The following is an 18,369-nucleotide window of genomic DNA, read 5'->3' on the forward strand; positions in this document are numbered from 1 at the left end:
TTGCACATTCCAGCGAGCCACTTTCCCTCTCTGCTGAAGTCGCCACTCTTGCGAATCGTCGCGTGCCGTTCATCGATATGTAGTAAAGACATGACCCAGAAGACACACACACGGCCACTCTGAGCAGTTGTATTCAGAACACGACCAAATACTAGACCTCGCGGTGATAGCCCTTGTGTGTCCGTATTGACCAGGCCCAAACACCCTCCAGTCACGCACAGCAGGTACAGAACGATCCGTCCTCAGCCAACTGCATCCGTGACTGCCGGTTTCTTTAGTCTCGCGTAAGCCTGATCTTTAAGTGAAACAAATAGTAAGCAATTGGTTACCAGGTAAATACGTGGCCGTCTAGCGTATAATGCAATTTACAGGAAAATGTACATTGGACACAGTGCCTTCTTTGGGGTCATGAAAACAAAGTCATTCTTGAATAATGCCTTGTAGCGATTGTCTCTCCCATACACTTTGTTTTTGTTTGTCTTCTACCATTGGCATTTGCGAATGCTGAAGTCGAGAATGACAGCTAAACAAGCGCTGTTATGCACCGGTTGCATTCGGAAGGTTTCACTGATCAGTAGCTATAAGGATAAATAATTGGGAGGACACCTAGGCTTCGGATGTAAGGGTATGACACGATGGCATCAATGGTTCTCGCTCACCGGCTCTCCTCGCATATCCTCTTTCGCATACATGCACTTTGGTCCTAGATTAATCGGCGATCCCTTAATTTGTACCTCTATTAAACCAAAAGTATTCACCAGCACACAATCGCAGATTACTACATTATATGACACTCACCCGGCATAGATATATAATCCTCGCTTTAACCAAGCCGTATAAACGCCCCTGCGTGGCCTCTCAGGCAACACAAACCAGGTGCCCAATATTGGTACTCAGTTGGCTATGCCCAGCCCAACATAGGGACCAGTACGTTGCGTTGCCAGAGTAGTGCCAATATTAAGCCGATGGTTTGTGCCGCCTGTGTCTGACTCTGGATACAAGAGTCCTGAATGGCTGGACTTTGATCTCATCCCAGTCGGTAGCGCTTTTCAACCCGGACATACCACACAGTCTAGTGAAGCCCACCAATTTCTTAATACGGGGCCTTCAATGTTGTCATTTTAAAATGAATCCGAAACGGAGTCGTGACAGACCACGCCCTCAGGTTGGAGTACACCTTGGTCTAGGTACTGTTATATAGTGAAACGTTGCTTGAGCTGGTTGTGGCACTGGGTTCATTCATTTCTCATATTCTCATATCATATTTGATATTTTCTTCCTGAAGCCCGCAAGACTTCAGCGTTCCACCTTAATATCTTCCTTTTCCAATTAACCCAATAGATTGCAACCAACTTAAAATCTATTTATCGATTTTTATTTACCGGCATTGGATGCGCTCGTCAATCGTTAACTTCTCGAGATCAGTGTTCTTCCATCATAGTGACTGCGCGTTGCTAAAAAGGAATATTTTCCCTCGACATTACGCTTTGCATAGTTTATACCAGCGCCCGTAATGAACTACAAAATACCGTTTAATAAAATATGTTTCTTTCATTGTTTTTCCACTTTTTGCCTGTGCCGTAAAATGATTACTTGCCCGCCGTGCCGTGAGGCTCCTAGTACAGAAATTCTTTGTTTGTTTGCTTGTTTGTTTGTTTGTTTGTTTGTTTGTTTGTTTGTTTGTTTGTTTGTTTGTTTGTTTGTTTGTTTGTTTGTTTGTTTGTTTGTTTGTTTGTTTGTTTGTTTGTTTGTTTGTTTGTTTGTTTGTTTGTTTGTTTGTTTGTTTGTTTGTTTGTTTGTTTGTTTGTTTGTTTGTTTGTTTGTTTGTTTGTTTGTTTGTTTGTTTGTTTGTTTGTTTGTTTGTTTGTTTGTTTGTTTGTTTGTTTGTTTGTTTGTTTCTACTCGGTACCAATACCACACGCAAAGTGTAGTCACAGCTAAGACGAAACAGAATGGTCGTGTGAGGGGCATACAATACGCACTGAATAAAAAAATGGATTCCTCCCCCATGTTAACGGACTTGATCTTAGGAGACCGAAAACATTGCATAGGGCAGCAGAGGTTCATGCGGGCAGATGAGATTGGGCAGTTTGCAGGCAAGGATTGCAACTGAAGCAAGACATATGGTTAATTGAAGGAGGTCAGTAGAAGAGAAGCATTTTCATGCACGATATAGCACAGAGTTATTTAAGATAAGAAGACGATGATGACGATGAAGATGATATAATATTTACGAACAAAGCGGTGTTTTATTCAAAAGCAAACCTACAAAGCCGAGCTGTTTTCTGTCATCATCATCAGCATCAGCAACAGCAGCAGCAGCAGCCTGACGGCACCCACTGCAGGATAAAGGCATCTCTCATACCCTTCCAATTATCCTGTGATTGTGGGTAGTTTATTTTACCTCAGTAAATGTGTGGTCGGGGGCAGGTTCACCTGTGAGGTGCTTGGGCTCACTTTGGTTAAGAAATCAATTCAATACCACGCGTATAATGATACGTTTATCTATGAAGGAGATATTCAGATGTCCGAAGGCAAATCTTAACCCCTTGCTACAATTGTCCTAAAACACCGGTGTCAGCATGGGAGAAATTTGGCCGCATAATTTTTTAGCCAGTTTTGTATTGCGTCTAGCTTCAAAGTAATGTACTATCACCCTTTATTGACCAACTCAATTGTTTTGTGTGCTGATTGATAGGTTGTTAGGTTATTTATTCGTTTAATTGTCCAGGTATATAGGCTGACGATACATACTTATTTTCATATGGTAACTACTTGACTACACTTGATTTATTAGCTATTTAGTTAATGTCTTTAAATATCGGTTGTCCAGTGGGCAATAACAACCTGCTTTCTAAAAACTTAATCCTCCTGCTGCCAACTTATTAGTCATTATTGAGTTTATTAGTTAAATACTTTAAATACTTTGTTTGATTGTTTGTTCACTTGTTTCCTTGTTTGATCGATCAAAGAGATCCGAAATACGGAAAGCCACAAACCTAACGAGCGGAAAGAAAACACGCAAAGCACCCTACATTTCCACTGTGTGCAATCTGTTTCGAACAGGCATTGGTTAAACAGAAGAAAAAAAAAACGTTCCTTTCCGTCCCGGTCTCATTAATATACGGGATGGGGAGTTTTATCGAACGCACAGGTGTGCGGACGACACCAAACGACGTACGGTAACCCGCTCCGCCACACTTTCCCACCCAGCGATAGCACCCCATGCTTACGAGCTAAACCTCTACGCGGGAAAAGCGCCGAAGCCGACCGTTCATTATTAACGAGTCGGGCGGCGTGAACGTAACACCCGCGTCATTACGAGGCCGCCTGCAAAGCCTGTGCGCAAACTTCCCTTGGCAGAGGCTGGCCATATTACCAACCCTGAACGTCTCCTTCATGACCCACATGCACGTAGTGCAACCCCTACCGGGACCTCGCGCCAACCTTTACAAAAACAGGTACTTGTACTCGTGCCGATGCAAGCGAAGGCACTCCCTGCGATAGAAACACTAAGCTTTGTTAGGCCACGTAATCACACACAAATACGCGCGCAAACACAACGTGTTCGACCCACGTCGGTCTTCTCCTCCGGCCTAGAGAAGATTGGGTGGGGCTTCACTTTGGTCTCAAGCCCCCTTTACTACGCGGGGCTCGTGCTGAGCCGGTAAACAAGGCTGTTATGTGGAACCACCCGCCAGAGCTTTTATGCTTCAAGGCAGTGCTAGATGAGCGAAGGAGAATTGAGCGAGCTTGTAGAGGAAAGACGCCGGTGGCGCGCAAGGCTAGGCGCCGTGGGGAGCGCGCGCGCTATGCCTGCGCCTGCTTAACAATTGATCCGCCGCGAAGTACGCCTTGGGGAATTTGGTAACGGCATTGGCTTCGAAGCGTCGAAGACACAATGCGCTAGGCTAGCCTCCTTCTGCCTGCCCGTCTGGTTCTGAAGTTTCTCATCTAACCTTCCCTCTGGACTGAGCCCTTTCCGCCACCCTCTCCTATTCGTTCGACGACTGGGAATACGCGAGGCTTCTTTCTAGGCAGGAGTGCAGGGGAAGGGAGGGGAGGGCAGTATATCTCGTCGCGGGTCCCAATTGGCCGGCGCCGGACAGATGAGCACTTAGAGAACCGAATGCCCTGACCAGCGCCAAATAAATGTATGCCTAAAAACGCAGTAATCGCGCATCGCTCACCGCCGCTGAGCATGGCTTTGGGTTTTCGTTCTTTATGCACTGGTTAAGTGTTTTATTTAATTTACTTTCTCACTCCATTTTCTTAGGCGCTGTTTTGTTTATGTGTCACGTGATCTTAGCACGTCACATGTGGCATGCGAACAATCGGTGGCAGGCCCTGCAATGTAAAGGGACCGGAGTTTTACCAGGTCGTTTGCAAAGCCAATCTCCAACCTAGACCGCAAAGCCTGCTTTTAAGACATGTAGAAGAGAACTTACGGCCCCCCCAAAAACATTCTAAAGCTGCGTAGAGAGTAGGAGATAGAGCGTCTCACCCATTAGGACATTGAAAATCTTATGGAGGCCTTAGGTACCCGAGAGCAATGCTTGAAAGCAGACCCTGTTTCTTGGAAATTTTCTCACCAACCCTCTACGTTCGTCTCTCTGGTAAAGCAGTGCTAAACTGCACAGTGTTCTTTCATTCTGTTCCGCTATTTTCTCTTCCCTGCGTCTATTCTTTTCATCTTCATTTTCTTTTTCCTTCTCCTGTTCCTAAATGTTCTGTATAACCCTATTTTTTCTGTTTATTTTCGTTTTATTCTTACATCATTTCTGCATCTTTCTGTCGTTTATTTTTGTTATTTATGTACTGACGTGGAAGAAATGTGCAGGACTGTTTAACTCGGCCATAGTAAAAATTGGCAGTTGGAAGAGGACTCGGCAAGAAAAAATAAAATATGTCACTCATATTGAAAGAGCGTGGGCACTTACTCAAACTTCGGTGTCAACGCAAAGTAGCTCGAAATGTTTGAAACATTCGATCTAGCTTACGTTAGTTTACCGCAACTACTGCGATTTCCTCATCAAATCTGCTAACTGGCCCGCAAGAAATCAGGACATGCGGATTATAACTGCTGAGACTAACTAGAACCACTCACTAATAATATACATTTAGAACTAAAAAAACACACACACACTCACGTAATGCCGCCCTTTAACGAAGTCGAATGAATGGACCTAGAGATGGCGCCTCTGACTCAGGATGCAGGAGTCGAGGATTCGATTTTATCACTTGATTGGCGCGCAATTAATTTGCATTATCACGTTCTAAAATGACATTTAGGACATATTTTGACCTCATAGTTACACTTTATGTGTTTTATTCACTGCATCTTAAGTGTTACGTGTCGTCTGACAACCATTTTTCTGTTATGGTGACGTTGCCAGCAGATTTTCTGCCGCCTAATGGTACCAGTAATGAAACAGTACTCAACAGGACATCTTCCTGCAACCTACACGACGCTGATTGAAGAACAGCGCGATTGGACTTCGCTCTGCTGAGGTCTTGAGATATAGAACAGGCTCTAACATATCGCGTCTAGCAATAGTAGAGACGTGTGTGGTCTTACCTCGATAAAACGGCCTGTAGAGCTCACAAAACGTTATGCCAGGCAGGTTCACGGGCAATAAGCAAAACGACAAAGCTTCGTAAGCGAATGCAGTTAGCGCAGAGCAACAGCCCCGAAAGATGGCCCTCTCCGGAAATCGAACGCTTGTCACGCCGTAAGCGCGAGAGAAGGGCATATTAAGAGCTATACGCAGCAGCTCATAATCAAGACATTTCCTTTGAAACACAAAAGGACACAATACTTTACAAAGAGCCCAGGATAGCGCCAAAGAATGAAATACAGTTGCACTCGAAACTGTCTATGATATGTGGCAGAGCTCGAAACATTGTACATTAAGATAATAAACAAGCTTTTAGACGTAAAATTACGGAAGAGTAAAGGAACTTTATGAGGAGAAATGCAATTTGGCTAGAAAGCGTCGCTTAAAGGGAAGGTTTGGTTTGGTTTGTGGGGGTTTAACGTCCCAAAGCAACTCAGGCTATGAGAGACGCCGTAGTGGAGGACTCCGGAAATTTCGACCATTTGGGGTGCTTTAACGTGCACTGACAACGCACAGCACACGGGCGCCTTGCTTTTCGACTCCAACGAAAAGCTGCCGCCGAGGCCGGGATTCGATCCCGCGTCCTTGAGAACAGTAGTCGAGCGCCGTAACCACTGCGCCACCCCGGCGGGGTGCTTAAAGGGAAGAGAGAGATATATATTGATATATATTTTAATGGCAACAGGAGATGTCTGCCTGGCGGAGAGCCTCCTGATGAGGGTTGAAGGATCAGGGTGACAAAGTGTGGGAGGGGAGGGGAAGTGGGTCTGGTGGGTGGGAAGGGTCTGGGTGGCGTATTTGGCACTTAAACGAGAAATGTAAACGAAGCAAGCGCGTGAATTTCTTTTCAACTTAGTCAAAGGGGCGTAGGAAGCTTCAGCACTTCAGTCTATTTATTCTCAAAATTAAAAATTACATCCCTCTAACTTGTGTTTCGGGCTACAAACGTATAATTAGATGGGAAAATTTGAGTTTGAAATCCATCTCCTAACTCGTTTCCCTCTTTGAAGTGCGTCGGTAAAAATTGTGTCTGAGATTTATTTGCCAAGCTGCGAGGCTTAGCGATATAATTTAACATTTTAGAGTGCTACATTCTGTAGTGTAAATGGCTTCTGTTTTGTAGCGAAATTCGCGAATTCGCAGCTGCAGAAGTTATGGGCTGAATTCACTAATACATTTTCATTTTACAATGTAATGGTTACGTCGCGCGCTAAACATTTATTTATATTTCTTTATTCTTCGTTCATCTAGAGGAGTAGATAGGCTGTCTGACTAAATGAGGCATCTTTCTTGAAAACCCATTTATTCCTGCCTACATTTCGTTGAGGCAACGTGTTTATATGTGTGTAATATTTGTGCAAGTCATGATCGTGCATGTCAACTTGATAGCTTTCTGCCTTACTTACTCCTGCAGCTTGGCAGATATATGACCAACACAAAAAGAAATGTCTCTTTGCCTCAAGAGATTTTTGCCTAAATAACATCTTTTTAGCCTTGCCTGTTTCTATATGCTGTTTCCACCTGCTAATTTTCGGAGCAGCTGTCACCGCTCCTTTGGCTTCACGTGCCACTTTTTTTTGCAAACGTCATTGTTTATTTCTTATCACCAATTTGCCGTCACAAATTTTAGGACTTTAATTAGCCCTCTGAGTAAACAAGACCATTAGGCATTAAAAGCATGGCTCCAGAAATTTCTTCTATGCTCTGAAAACGGCGCTAGTGTAATCTCGTTAAAAGAAAAGATGGCTCAGAGCACGCGGATTGCATTATAAAAGGCGACCTTCGCTTAGAAACACTTGTACTCAGAGCACGTATCACAGTTTAGCCCGGCTTCGGCAAAGCTCCATCACATAAAGAAACATCAAACAAAAAGAGCAGCTTTATTTCAGAAAAAAAAGGGATCACTTAGTTCGCTGACGAAATGTCAAGGGGGAGATGGTGACTGACGTCATACAACTCGCGCCGATAGTATTTCAAGAAGATTGAGGGGCCCCCTTTCTTCTGGCGTCTCGGCAGCGATGCGTTTAATCTTTAATACCATAACTGCGATAACTTAACCACTCTCGCGATATATGGCGGCAGCAAACTCAGAATTATGACGCATCGCCGAGGGTATCGTCGCATCGCTTTTTTTTTCTAGTTCCATCCGGGCTCCCGTTTCGTTCGCGCATAAATTTGCAGCGTTGTTACATTATCCTCGAGGGAGTGAAAGACGAGCGGCAGCCAGTTTCGAGGGGAGTTTCATGGGAGTTTTTCTTTTACTCACTCTTGTTTGTTTTACATGAGGCTTCTATTTTCTTGTTGTTGTTTTTTTAGCGTCCTCATGATTCATTCTAAAATGCAGACACTTTATGGAAGAAGCATGCTGCTTCCGGAAAATAAAATACAAAAGGAATGGCTGATCGAAACGTGTATGCTCTTTATTTTACTGCGTGCATCTTGTTGCATAATCTCATCCGACATGCGCATTCGCTGGAACTTAAACTTATCAATCAAAAGATTGATAGCTTCAAGGATGACAGGCCCCAGTTCATCGTTTTTATGATAAGAGCAGTGGCGCAGTTTATGACACCTTTAAGCTACCGGATCCTTAGGCACGTAAAAGCGTCTTTGTGGTCGCATGAATTTCTAATGCGAATTTTGGACGCGCTTTCCTTCTTACTGTTTTCTTTCAATTTTGTACATCGATAGACTATTAAACTCACGTTCCACATCCTCAGTCATAGCATTTGCTTCTAGTTTCCTGAAATGCGACACTAAGTTATCCGCGGCGCAGCGCTGTTTTTTCCTGTGATGAATGTATTGCGCCATGTATATCCTCCGACATGCATTATTTACTTCAAACCTGGATTAATTATAAGCGCAGCGCTGTTTTTCTTGTGACACAGGTAGTGTTCTTCGAATATCTCTCGACAGAGCACCGCTAAGTCGACCATGCATCCTACCCCACTGCCCCAAGTTTGTGTAAGCTGTATCCAGACCTCTTTAAGACTTCTAGAATGCGAATCAGTGCCTCCCCCCCCCCCCCCCGTCTATCTTTCGTAAGAGGAATAAAGAGGTGACAGGCTAAAGAAAATGGAGCATGAAAAATAGATTAAATCACAAAGAAGGAACGCACGCGATCACGTATTATTGGGGGCAAATGCTATAGAGGTACGCAGGTGCCACTTCTTCCAACTAACAGGTCCCTTGACTTGACGCACGTAAGAGCATGTAGTAAACCAAACTTTAACCTCCAGAGATCAGGCCTCAATCTTCATTTATTTCTCTCTCATTCCATCTTGTACATAACCGTAAATGCGTAAACATATTGGACACACATGCACAAGGTGTTCTTTCGTTTTATTAATACTATACATTTCATACGTTTGTGGTTTAGCTCCAGCTCTGCAGTTCTTTTTTTTTTTTTTTTCAACTCTTTTTATCTCCTTTTTTCTTCACATCACAGTCAAAACCACACAACTTCTTCAGTTTTCTGAGCCTAATTTTTGTGCGGTTGTTGGCCGCGGATCTTTAGCGACAGAAAAGTTTTCTGTACTGAAATAAATTTGTGAAGCTACCACAGAAATTACCAAACAACTAGACGACAGAATAGTACTAAAGAAATCATACAGACCTGTAAAAAGATGCTACATAACTGGTAAAAAGGCTAGCATTACTGGGAAAAAGTACACAATATTCTATCGTAAAGTTGTGTATAGCCAGAGTCCTTCAATCTATAGCATTTCGATTGGGACTTGATCCAATATCGCGATGTAGACATAGACACAAAACATAAATGCCATAAAAAATTGTGTTCGAATCATTATGTATATAACATCGAATACAATAATATACAACAAATAGGAAATCGCTTTGAAGGTTGATTGGATAAGCTCTACCCACATAATTAGTAAAGACCTTAAATGACAAGCCATGCACACGCATTGCTCATATTCGTTCTTCTTAGAGCCATTAGCAAGAATTTTTACCTCCGGCTTCAAAAACGGCATCGATCGAAAGCACTAAAAATCCGATTACACGAAAGAGCCCCTGGGCCGAGCCAGTGTTAATCCGACCTATTTTCATGCAGCACCCGACGGCTGCTCTAATAGAGCTGCCACGGGTAAGGCAAGATAAGATAAGAGGATCTTGAAGAAGAGCAGAATAAATTATAAAGACGTCTCGGGACTAATTCGGGCGCCTTTCCGCCTTATCGCGGCCGGAAATTCGCCAAGCCGTTGCCGCCGCCTTCTGTCTACGCCGTCTGCCTCGGCAGCGACGTTAATCCCATCGGCCAAGCTGTGTAAGCCCTCCGGTTCCGAATTCGGCTCAGGCGACACATCGAAGCTTGCGACCCTCTACTCCTTTCTCCCGGGGTGGCAGCAGTCATTAGAGCCGGACGCGCCTGTACCCTAGGGGCTGAGGGAGGCTTGAGATTGACTCGTGGTAGGGAAATGTCAGAGTGCGCCAAGAAGAAGGACGAGGAATGAGAGAAAAAAGAAAGTAAGCGTAGAAAGAAGACAGGAAGCAACGAAAGCATGAAAGAAAAAAGGCGGGTACAACAAAACTAGAAATGAAATAATGAACGAAAAAGGCGGGGACAACAAAACTAGAAATGAAATAATGAACGCGGGTAGAAAAACTGAGAAAAATAATGTAAGCGAAGAAAGAAAGAAAGAAAGAAAGAAAGAAAGAAAGAAAGAAAGAAAGAAAGAAAGAAAGAAAGAAAGAAAGAAAGAAAGAAAGAAAGAAGGAAAGAAAGAAAGAAAGAAAGAAAGAAAGAAAGAAAGAAAGGAAGAAAGAAAGAAAGAAAGAAAGAAAGAAAGAAAGAAAGAAAGAAAGAAAGAAAGAAAGAAAGAAAGAAAGAAAGAAGAGAGAAAGAAAGAAAGAAAGAAACGAAATTATTAAAGGAAAATGGCTGAGGAAACAAAACTGAAAAGGAAATAATGTACGCGGAAAGAAAAACAGAAAGAATTAAAGAACTCCTGCTGGAAGAAAATCACGAAAATAAATGGCAAAGAAAACAAGACAAGGAACAAGAAAAAATGCAATAAAGCGCAAGAAATTTAATAAATGAAGGTACATAGAGGAAAAAATAATGAAGGGCTTCATTATTTCTTCTATGTGCCTTCTTTTTTATGTGACTTCATTACGTACATTCATCTACGTGCCTCCTTCTAAGTTCTGGAACTTAACAGGAAGAAGAAGATAAGCAATGTAGCAATGAATTGGTGGTAAACGAGGAGTAAAATCAAGAAATAAACAAAGAAGAGAAGGGAGAAAAAGTAAAAAATAAGGAACAGAAAAGAGGCGTTGACGTTCGTTAGATTGGCCCCTAGTTCCCAAGCTTGTCGAGGCCTCGTATTTCAACCCCTCGCCGACATCATGACTATCTTACAGCAGTCTCTCCCCCAACGCCGCAAGGGGGTAACAGCAGGCTTCCTGACACGCCCTTTGAAAGCACCGGCGCGAAGAAAATCGCTGCAAGTTTCATTCGCGTCTTCGCTTGGCTTTCTCAATTTATTTTTTATGCATTATCGAGCGCCCGACGGTACATCTCTACCTCCTAGGATGAAAACCACAGACGAGGGCGAAATTTAATTTGTCGACGAGTCTACAACGGCAAGTGGGGAAAAAGGGAAGGGCGAAGAAAGCACTTTCACTTGGCTTGGGGAAGAAAGGAAAAGGTGCCCACGCGCGCACCCGCGGTGAGCTTTAATGCAAGCTAAATTAGCCGCCTCGCGGGTTCCCTGCCAGGCGCGTCCGGCGAGATTTTTACGAGGCGCTTAACGGGCCCCGGCATCGCCCTTATGCGCCGAAGCCGGCGGGTGCGCAAGCTTGGTCTAGGATTAATTCGGGATATTGCGATTAGGCGCGTGTTTAATTTAACTCGGAACGATAATGGGAACAAAGAGAGCTGTGCTCTTCGATTAAAACGTGGCCCTTGTAGAACGCGGAGGGAACAAATTGCTTTGAGGTTCAAAAGAGATTTCATTAAGTGCTGGAAATGTAAGCACACAAAAAATGCTGTTCCTCTCGGACTGTATGGCCATTTGTCAGCGCTTGATGTGCAAATTTGCAATGTTTTCTTGTCTTCAAAAAAGAGAATTAGGTTAGTAGTTCAAATAGTAAAGGAATGCACGATGAGATTGGTGATTGGTTTGGTTTGGTTTGGTAAAACTTTATTTCCCACAGTAGGGGTCCTGAAGGATACTTGGCTAGGCGCCAGGTGTAGAGGGCAGCTCCCACGTCGGCACAGAGAGCCCGAAGCTCTCCGCCGCCGCGCGGGCCTCCTGGACAGCCCGAAGCTGATCATGTAGTGAAGCACTTTTTAACACTTTGTACCAAGGTTCCTAGTTCTTGGCGTAGGCGTCAATAGGTACTTATTTATAAGCTTGTATTAAGAAGAGATAAGCCTGAACAGGTAACCTAACTCAAAAGCGGCGTCTCCTGGCTATTGTATTTTTTTTTTATAAAGGCTCTGTGTTAAATACCTCGAATTATCAAATACACGAGTGTTCTTTCCGCTATCTATTTTTATTTTACTAGTACCCCTCATGGTAGTACAGTGCTTAGCTTGTTACGTTGTTGTATACGAGAACGCACCGCCTGATCTCGGTCATGCCAGTCGCATTTTGTGAAAGGCAAAACCATGCGCGTGTTCTAGTTGCCTTTTCAGAAAACGCTACAGATCCCAGGTGGCCGTAATTAATGAGACGCTCTTTAATGTGATGTCTATCATAACCCGTATGTGCAGCTTTAGAGCGCCAAACCTCACATAACGTATTGCCCTATACTAGCACGCGCGCATGTTTGTGCGCAAGTGTGTGCCAAAGCGTAGGCGTTGTAAATAACAAATATATGCCGCAGAACAGTGTTGTTAGACTAAGCTTAAGAGACCCTAATCACTACAGACGTTGCTTCCAAGAAGTGTCTCAACCTCCACTGTTTCTTCAAAAAATACTGCCCCTCTTAGCTGATTGCTTACTGCGCTCTCACTGAAGCACCTACATCCTACACACTTAGGCGCAGCCCATGCAGTGGTAAGCCGACGCCTGCTTGACGTCACAGAAAAGGGATTACCGGTAATTACGCGCGAAACAAACAGCTTCCCTTTTTAACCATTAATCGAGCCGGAGTGGTTTGCGGGCTCCCGTTTGAAACTGTGACGACATCGTCTCGTGAAAGCGACCGCTACTCCCTCGGGTCTCCTATCGACGCTGAGTACTCAACGGAAAAGCAGTGACGTCACAACCTTAACAATACATTTCGAAAGCATGTCTGGTTTAGTTGCTACTAATGTGGATAAGCATGTTGCACTGAGAGCCTGGTATGGCAATCGGTTGCGTGAGGTGTGTGCTCGCTTTCGGAAAATTCCATAACACTTGTAGTGTCCTACCGGCGTAGCAAACTTGCAGAAAAATTTCAGTTCATCCATTAGAGCGACGAAATTGGCTTTTAAAGTGATTATTTTTTGCCTGTAGCCAATTTTAGGAAACACTTGCTGTTGGGCTAGTTGGTTCAAATCCATATTTGGGAACACAGCGCGGAACAGGACACAACACAAGAGAACGAAGGTAGACAGGACGGAGCGCTGAACTGACAACTTTTATTTTATCCTTTTTATCCTGTTATCGTCATGCTCATAGTCCTGTCAATGTTTTTATTTCTAGCCTTCAAAATTACCTGTTTACCTCTTTTCAATGCGGTTAGTGCCATGTTCACATTCTTGTTTGTAGAAACATTGTTGTGTTTTTTTTGCTTTTAAATGTTCATCTCTTTTTTCTGGTTATCAGCACTGGAGATAACTTTCATATAGCAGAAATTATTTATCGGAGCTTATCCCTCCTAACATTTTTGTTGTCTTTGGCCAATTTTTTCTTCAAGAAAGGTTTTTTAGCAGTGTTTTGTTCCTTGAATTGATCACGTGTTCTGATAGGCACCACTTAAATACGGGTCACCTTCTTTCTTTTGAAATAAAAGTTGTCAGTTCAGCGCTCCGTCCTGTCTACCTTCGTTCTCTTGTGTTGTGTCCTGTTCCGCGCTGTGTTCCCAAATATCAATTTTAGGAACAATGCGAAAGAATTCGCCACTCAAGAAGAGGATACGCGCACTAAAATATGTGATAACAGATATGTAAATATGGTTGTACCTAGTGTGTAAACACCTTGATGCCTGGTATGTGTCTTGACAGTGCACGTGTAGTGCTGGTCGATGGTCACCTCGGTTGTTCTTTGGGCAGCTAGAGAGGTCAGTGTTTGGCCACTTAGCCTTTTCCGACACTGCGCGCGCTGTTGTGTGCACAGAAGACTTACCGCTTTTTTTTTTTTTTCGGTTCTGAACGTTAGCGAACGAAACCCTAAGTAGTGTTTCTCAAACAAACACTTAGCAGTACGTGCTCTGACATAGTAGTGTGTAGACCGATTTCTCGGTGTTACTTGATTCTTTTTTCTCTCATTTTCTGCTCCTTCGAATGCACGTACCCTTGGGTCGTCAAACGAGAGTAGCCTTACAACTATCGCGTGGCCTGCGTGCAGTTATTTACAAATTTGAACCAAATAGGCAGTAGGCTTTGCGCATTTCAAATTAAACTATTCTGCTATTCTTTCCCCAGCATGGAATGTTTTCCCTGGAAAAATATTTTAGGAAGCAAATGCTGACAGTTATCACACAAAAGCATCTCACGAAAATACAACTACGGAACTTCGCGTCGAGTAGCGGCAATATGGCTAAACGCATTTCTCCGAACATGATATGTACGAACGGCGACGCCACCGGAACAAAACGCACCCGAAAGCACACATATCAGGCCTAGCACGAAAAGAAATTGTGCGAAGTGAGGACCGTCTACTTCGACAGCATCTCGCCCAAACCTTCTCTTCACTGCAAAACGCTAGATTATTAAAAAAAAAAAAAAAGTTGCTAAAATGCGCCGAGTTGTTTTTGTCGAATTTCCTAGTCTTGTCGTCCACGTTTTGCGCAGTTCATTTTTGACAGGTTATTTCATATAATGTATGTGCTAATAGGTTGTACGGGATAGCATTTTGGATGCTGGCGTAAGTACGAATGCGCACAGGTGCGCGAGTAGCAACAGTGAAGAAAGAAAAAAAGCGGTGATAGATGGAAGCGCCAACTGCGATATACAATGATTGTCAAAGACTCGGTGTCGCCTATAGCGACTTAAAATTTCTTGTCACTCCTACAGCCTCCCATCGTGTACTAAACACCGACAATCTCTTACAACTACAAATAAATTATGTCTTCTTTCTCAGTCGACACTGCTACAATCCGCGACGTGCTGCAGTATTTAATCATGAACGCACTATTCTGTTTTTGTTCTCAGCTAAATTCCTCGTCGGAGAAACCATTGCAGAGATTTAACGTAGGTAAAACTAGTATAACTTACGAAACCACACTAGTGTACAGTACTTTTTCTTGGTAGATGTAAGACGTCAATGACGTCGCTGTCTTCTCACCATCATCAGTCGTAGACATGGTCGTAAGGAGGAGTGTGATGTATGTTGCCTAAGTTGCTTCGACTGACATAGCTATGACCTTTGACCTTTGATTTGACCTGTGTATGACCTTCGGCCTATGACCTCACTTTGACCACGCCCTACGGGCGTGCCTATGTGGCCTAGGGGCTCGTCGAACTCCGGTTCTATTGACCCTGGACCGCTGGATTCTGATTTCAGCCTTTCAAGTTAATTTCGAAGCCCGAGTTGGCAGCACCTACCATACCAACAACATAGGCAATGGTGAGCCTATTAGATCTCGTGAAATAGAGCGTTTGTATTTAAAACAAAACGCATGTACTGAACCGAGTAGACGGTGAAACAATGAAGGCCAGAGTGTGAAAGCTAAATAAAAAACAAAAGATATGCTTGCAGTTTGCCGACAACGGTATTGTAACTCTTCCCAACTTTGTGCTTCATCGATCCCTCTTTCTGAAACCCAGGTGGAGACGGCCGTCCAGCAAACGGGCTTCAAGCGGGTCAAGCGCGGCTACACGGAGCTCAAGCTGGGGCCTGAGAACCTGCGCCTGCAGCGAGAGCCGACGGACCCTTACTTTCCGTACCAGTGGTACTTGGTGAGCAACCTGATCACTCATGAAATTTGACTCCTGTGGTTTTGTGAAGCGTGAATACTTGCCTGGTTAAATGAAAAGTCATAATGCGTGCCATGCACACTCAGTAAACGTAGTAGCTAGGTGAAAAGCTTCTAGCAGGCATTTTTTTAGGGCTGAAAGAGCACTTAGTGCAAAAGCACGAAACGTGACGTAGTTAAATGAACTACATTCGCATACAACTCAGGTCTGCAGCAAACGCCACAGAGAATCCCTCCGTCACAAAAATGTTTTCCGCTTTTCTTCTCACCTCAATAGAACGCCAGCTATCAGATAAAAACATAGGCTATGGAATTTTATTTTTCTGGCTTGTTTGCAGTACCAGAACATCCAAAGCCTGTTTTCTTTGCTGTTCAGCGGAGAAATACACACGCCGCGTATTTTATTTAATATTTATTTATCACATATAGCGGACCAACATAGTCCATAGTTGCTGTGTGCTGTTTATTTAGCTATATCCTACTATAATACGGCGTACTTGGTGGTTTACCCTTGTATTTCTTCTTTATCAAGTTCTCTTCATCAGAGTGTTCAGTAAACCTCATCAAAGTTAGTATGGACACTCGATGAGTTCTGAATAAGGTAGAATGCTCAACATTCAAGTAAGAAGGACAAGTAAGTATGACCTGTCAAATGAGGCGAAAACGAAAATAAGACCGTTTACTATAAGAACAAACTAAAAACCACCATAAGATTATTCTGACCTGACATATGTCCAACAAGTCTGCATCCCAACCGTACAATTTTTACAGTGCCTTTTTATGTTCCGCGAGCATTCGCCGCGATTAAGTGTAATCCGATTTTTAGATTCCATCAAGACTGGTTACACGTATAACGCCTACCCAAATGTGAACGACCAGAAGGAGCTTTATCGCGAGTACGAATCTGAATTAACGTTTGTTTTTGTTTTTGTAGTTAACACAATTTTGTTTTAAAATACAGATCCTGTGTATATTTTTATTAGAATGCCGCAGTAGCCCGACACGTTTTCTTATTGCGCATTCTTATCTTTCGTTTTTGCCTAATGCTTCCCCTTGTATGGCTTTTCCGCACACATGAACTTGATGCGGAAGAGCTCGCTTTACAGGCGTGCAAGTATGGCGACGTGGACGTTTTTTCTTATTTCTTTTTTCATTCGGGAGGGGGGGGGGGGAGGTTGAACAGAAAGGTGGCGACGAGCATGTGGTATTTTTTTTTTTAGGCCGGAGCAAGCGATTTATATTTTTATAATGAAAGAATTCTATTAGACCGAAAGAAATGTCCGAGTCCATTTTGGCAGGGAGATTTTAGTGAACCAAGACATCTAACCTCCGTGTTAACTAGATAAGGGAGCTCGTATAAACGTTTAAAAAATTAATAAATAAGACTCCAGTGCAAGAAACAGAAGCGCATCGCCCACGCACTGTAAGTAAGCAAGCAGTGGGCAGCAAATGGGATCGAGTCTGACATAATAAAATTTAATCCTGCAGATTATTTTTATATCTCGAAGCAAAAAAAGAGAGAGGGAGAGAGAGAGAGATCACGCCAAAAATGGGGCGACAACACTGATTTTATTTCCAATAAACTGAAAGCCATTGACATAAATTGTTTAGGGTTGAAATGCCTTTTAGCGGACCTTTCCTCTTTAGCGCTGTTGTCTTTAAACACGGAGTCTCCCTGAAGGACAACGTTTGAAAGTAACCGCGCTTCTATGACGCGTCGCCACCGCAGTCGCAAAGTTACCAGCTCGGATTGTTAATGATCGGCTTCAGACTACTGAAACTTTTTAAACAAAATCTTATCTGAAAAGTCGTTTGACCTTTTTAACCTTTTTTCTTGACCGAACTCTCAAAATCAGCGAGTTGAATGCTTCTTTGGCATCAACTTTAGCAAAAGTCAATTTCTAAATTTCAATCGCAACGTATTAATTAATGTGAAATTTCATACTTTTGTGAGTTAGAGGTGTCCATTTTCTGTAACATATGCACCCAGTACGGAAGTGAAGCGACGGGAAACTAAACAACGCGTCCTTCCAAACCTTGAAACGAGATACCTCAAACATACACGCGGATCTCAACAACCCAAACAATATACTTCGTTTGCTGGCGTAGAAGTATTTCACGGACTACATTGCGAGCTTGAAGAGTATTCTCCAGAAAACAGGGGCTCAAAGAGCGCTTCTTCTGCCACGCATATTCGTCAGCGTTTCTCTAAGCATGCATATTTCACCACGACTCAGAATTAATCGGGCTGCGCTCACGTCGCCGTGTTTGTTTCTTTGCGCATGGTAGAAACCTCATTACAAAAAAAAAAGTGCGCATTGCCCTAGTTTTCCGCAGCGCTCAGATTTTCTACGTCGATAGATCTTAAAGAAAAATCTGCATTAGATCGAATTCGTGCGTGCTGCAAAATGAGGCTAATATGCGGCAGTTCGCGAGGGAGCGAATGAGAACAGTGCAAACATCGATGTCGCGCTGGGCTACAAGTATATTGTGTCCCGCCCTGCTACAAACAACTCTATCCTGCCGGTCCAGTTGCGTGTGTATCGACCCATTGACGACGCACAAGGTTCGCGCTGAAGCAGACCAGGCTACGCATACTCTTTATTGTATTTTGTTCAATAGCTCCGATCGAAATTACCATCGATGATTTCTTTTTGCTTGA

The 18,369-nt window shown here is 43.4% G+C and overlaps 1 protein-coding gene across 1 annotated transcript in view; it reads left to right on the forward strand.

Annotated features, from left to right (window-relative positions):
* The window catches only part of amon (prohormone processing protease amontillado), a 147,326-nt gene that overhangs the window by 99,104 nt on the left and 29,853 nt on the right, over positions 1-18,369 (forward strand). Inside the window, exon 3 of the mRNA XM_084583373.1 lies at positions 15,559-15,690. Within this exon, the coding sequence (XP_084439499.1) occupies positions 15,559-15,690 (132 nt within the window). The remainder of the gene's footprint in view (positions 1-15,558; positions 15,691-18,369) is intronic.

This window comes from Amblyomma maculatum, chromosome 11, assembly GCF_055883805.1.
Source record: "Amblyomma maculatum isolate TAMU_Amacu chromosome 11, ASM5588380v1, whole genome shotgun sequence".
In the NCBI taxonomy this organism is placed as follows: Eukaryota; Metazoa; Arthropoda; class Arachnida; order Ixodida; family Ixodidae; genus Amblyomma; species Amblyomma maculatum.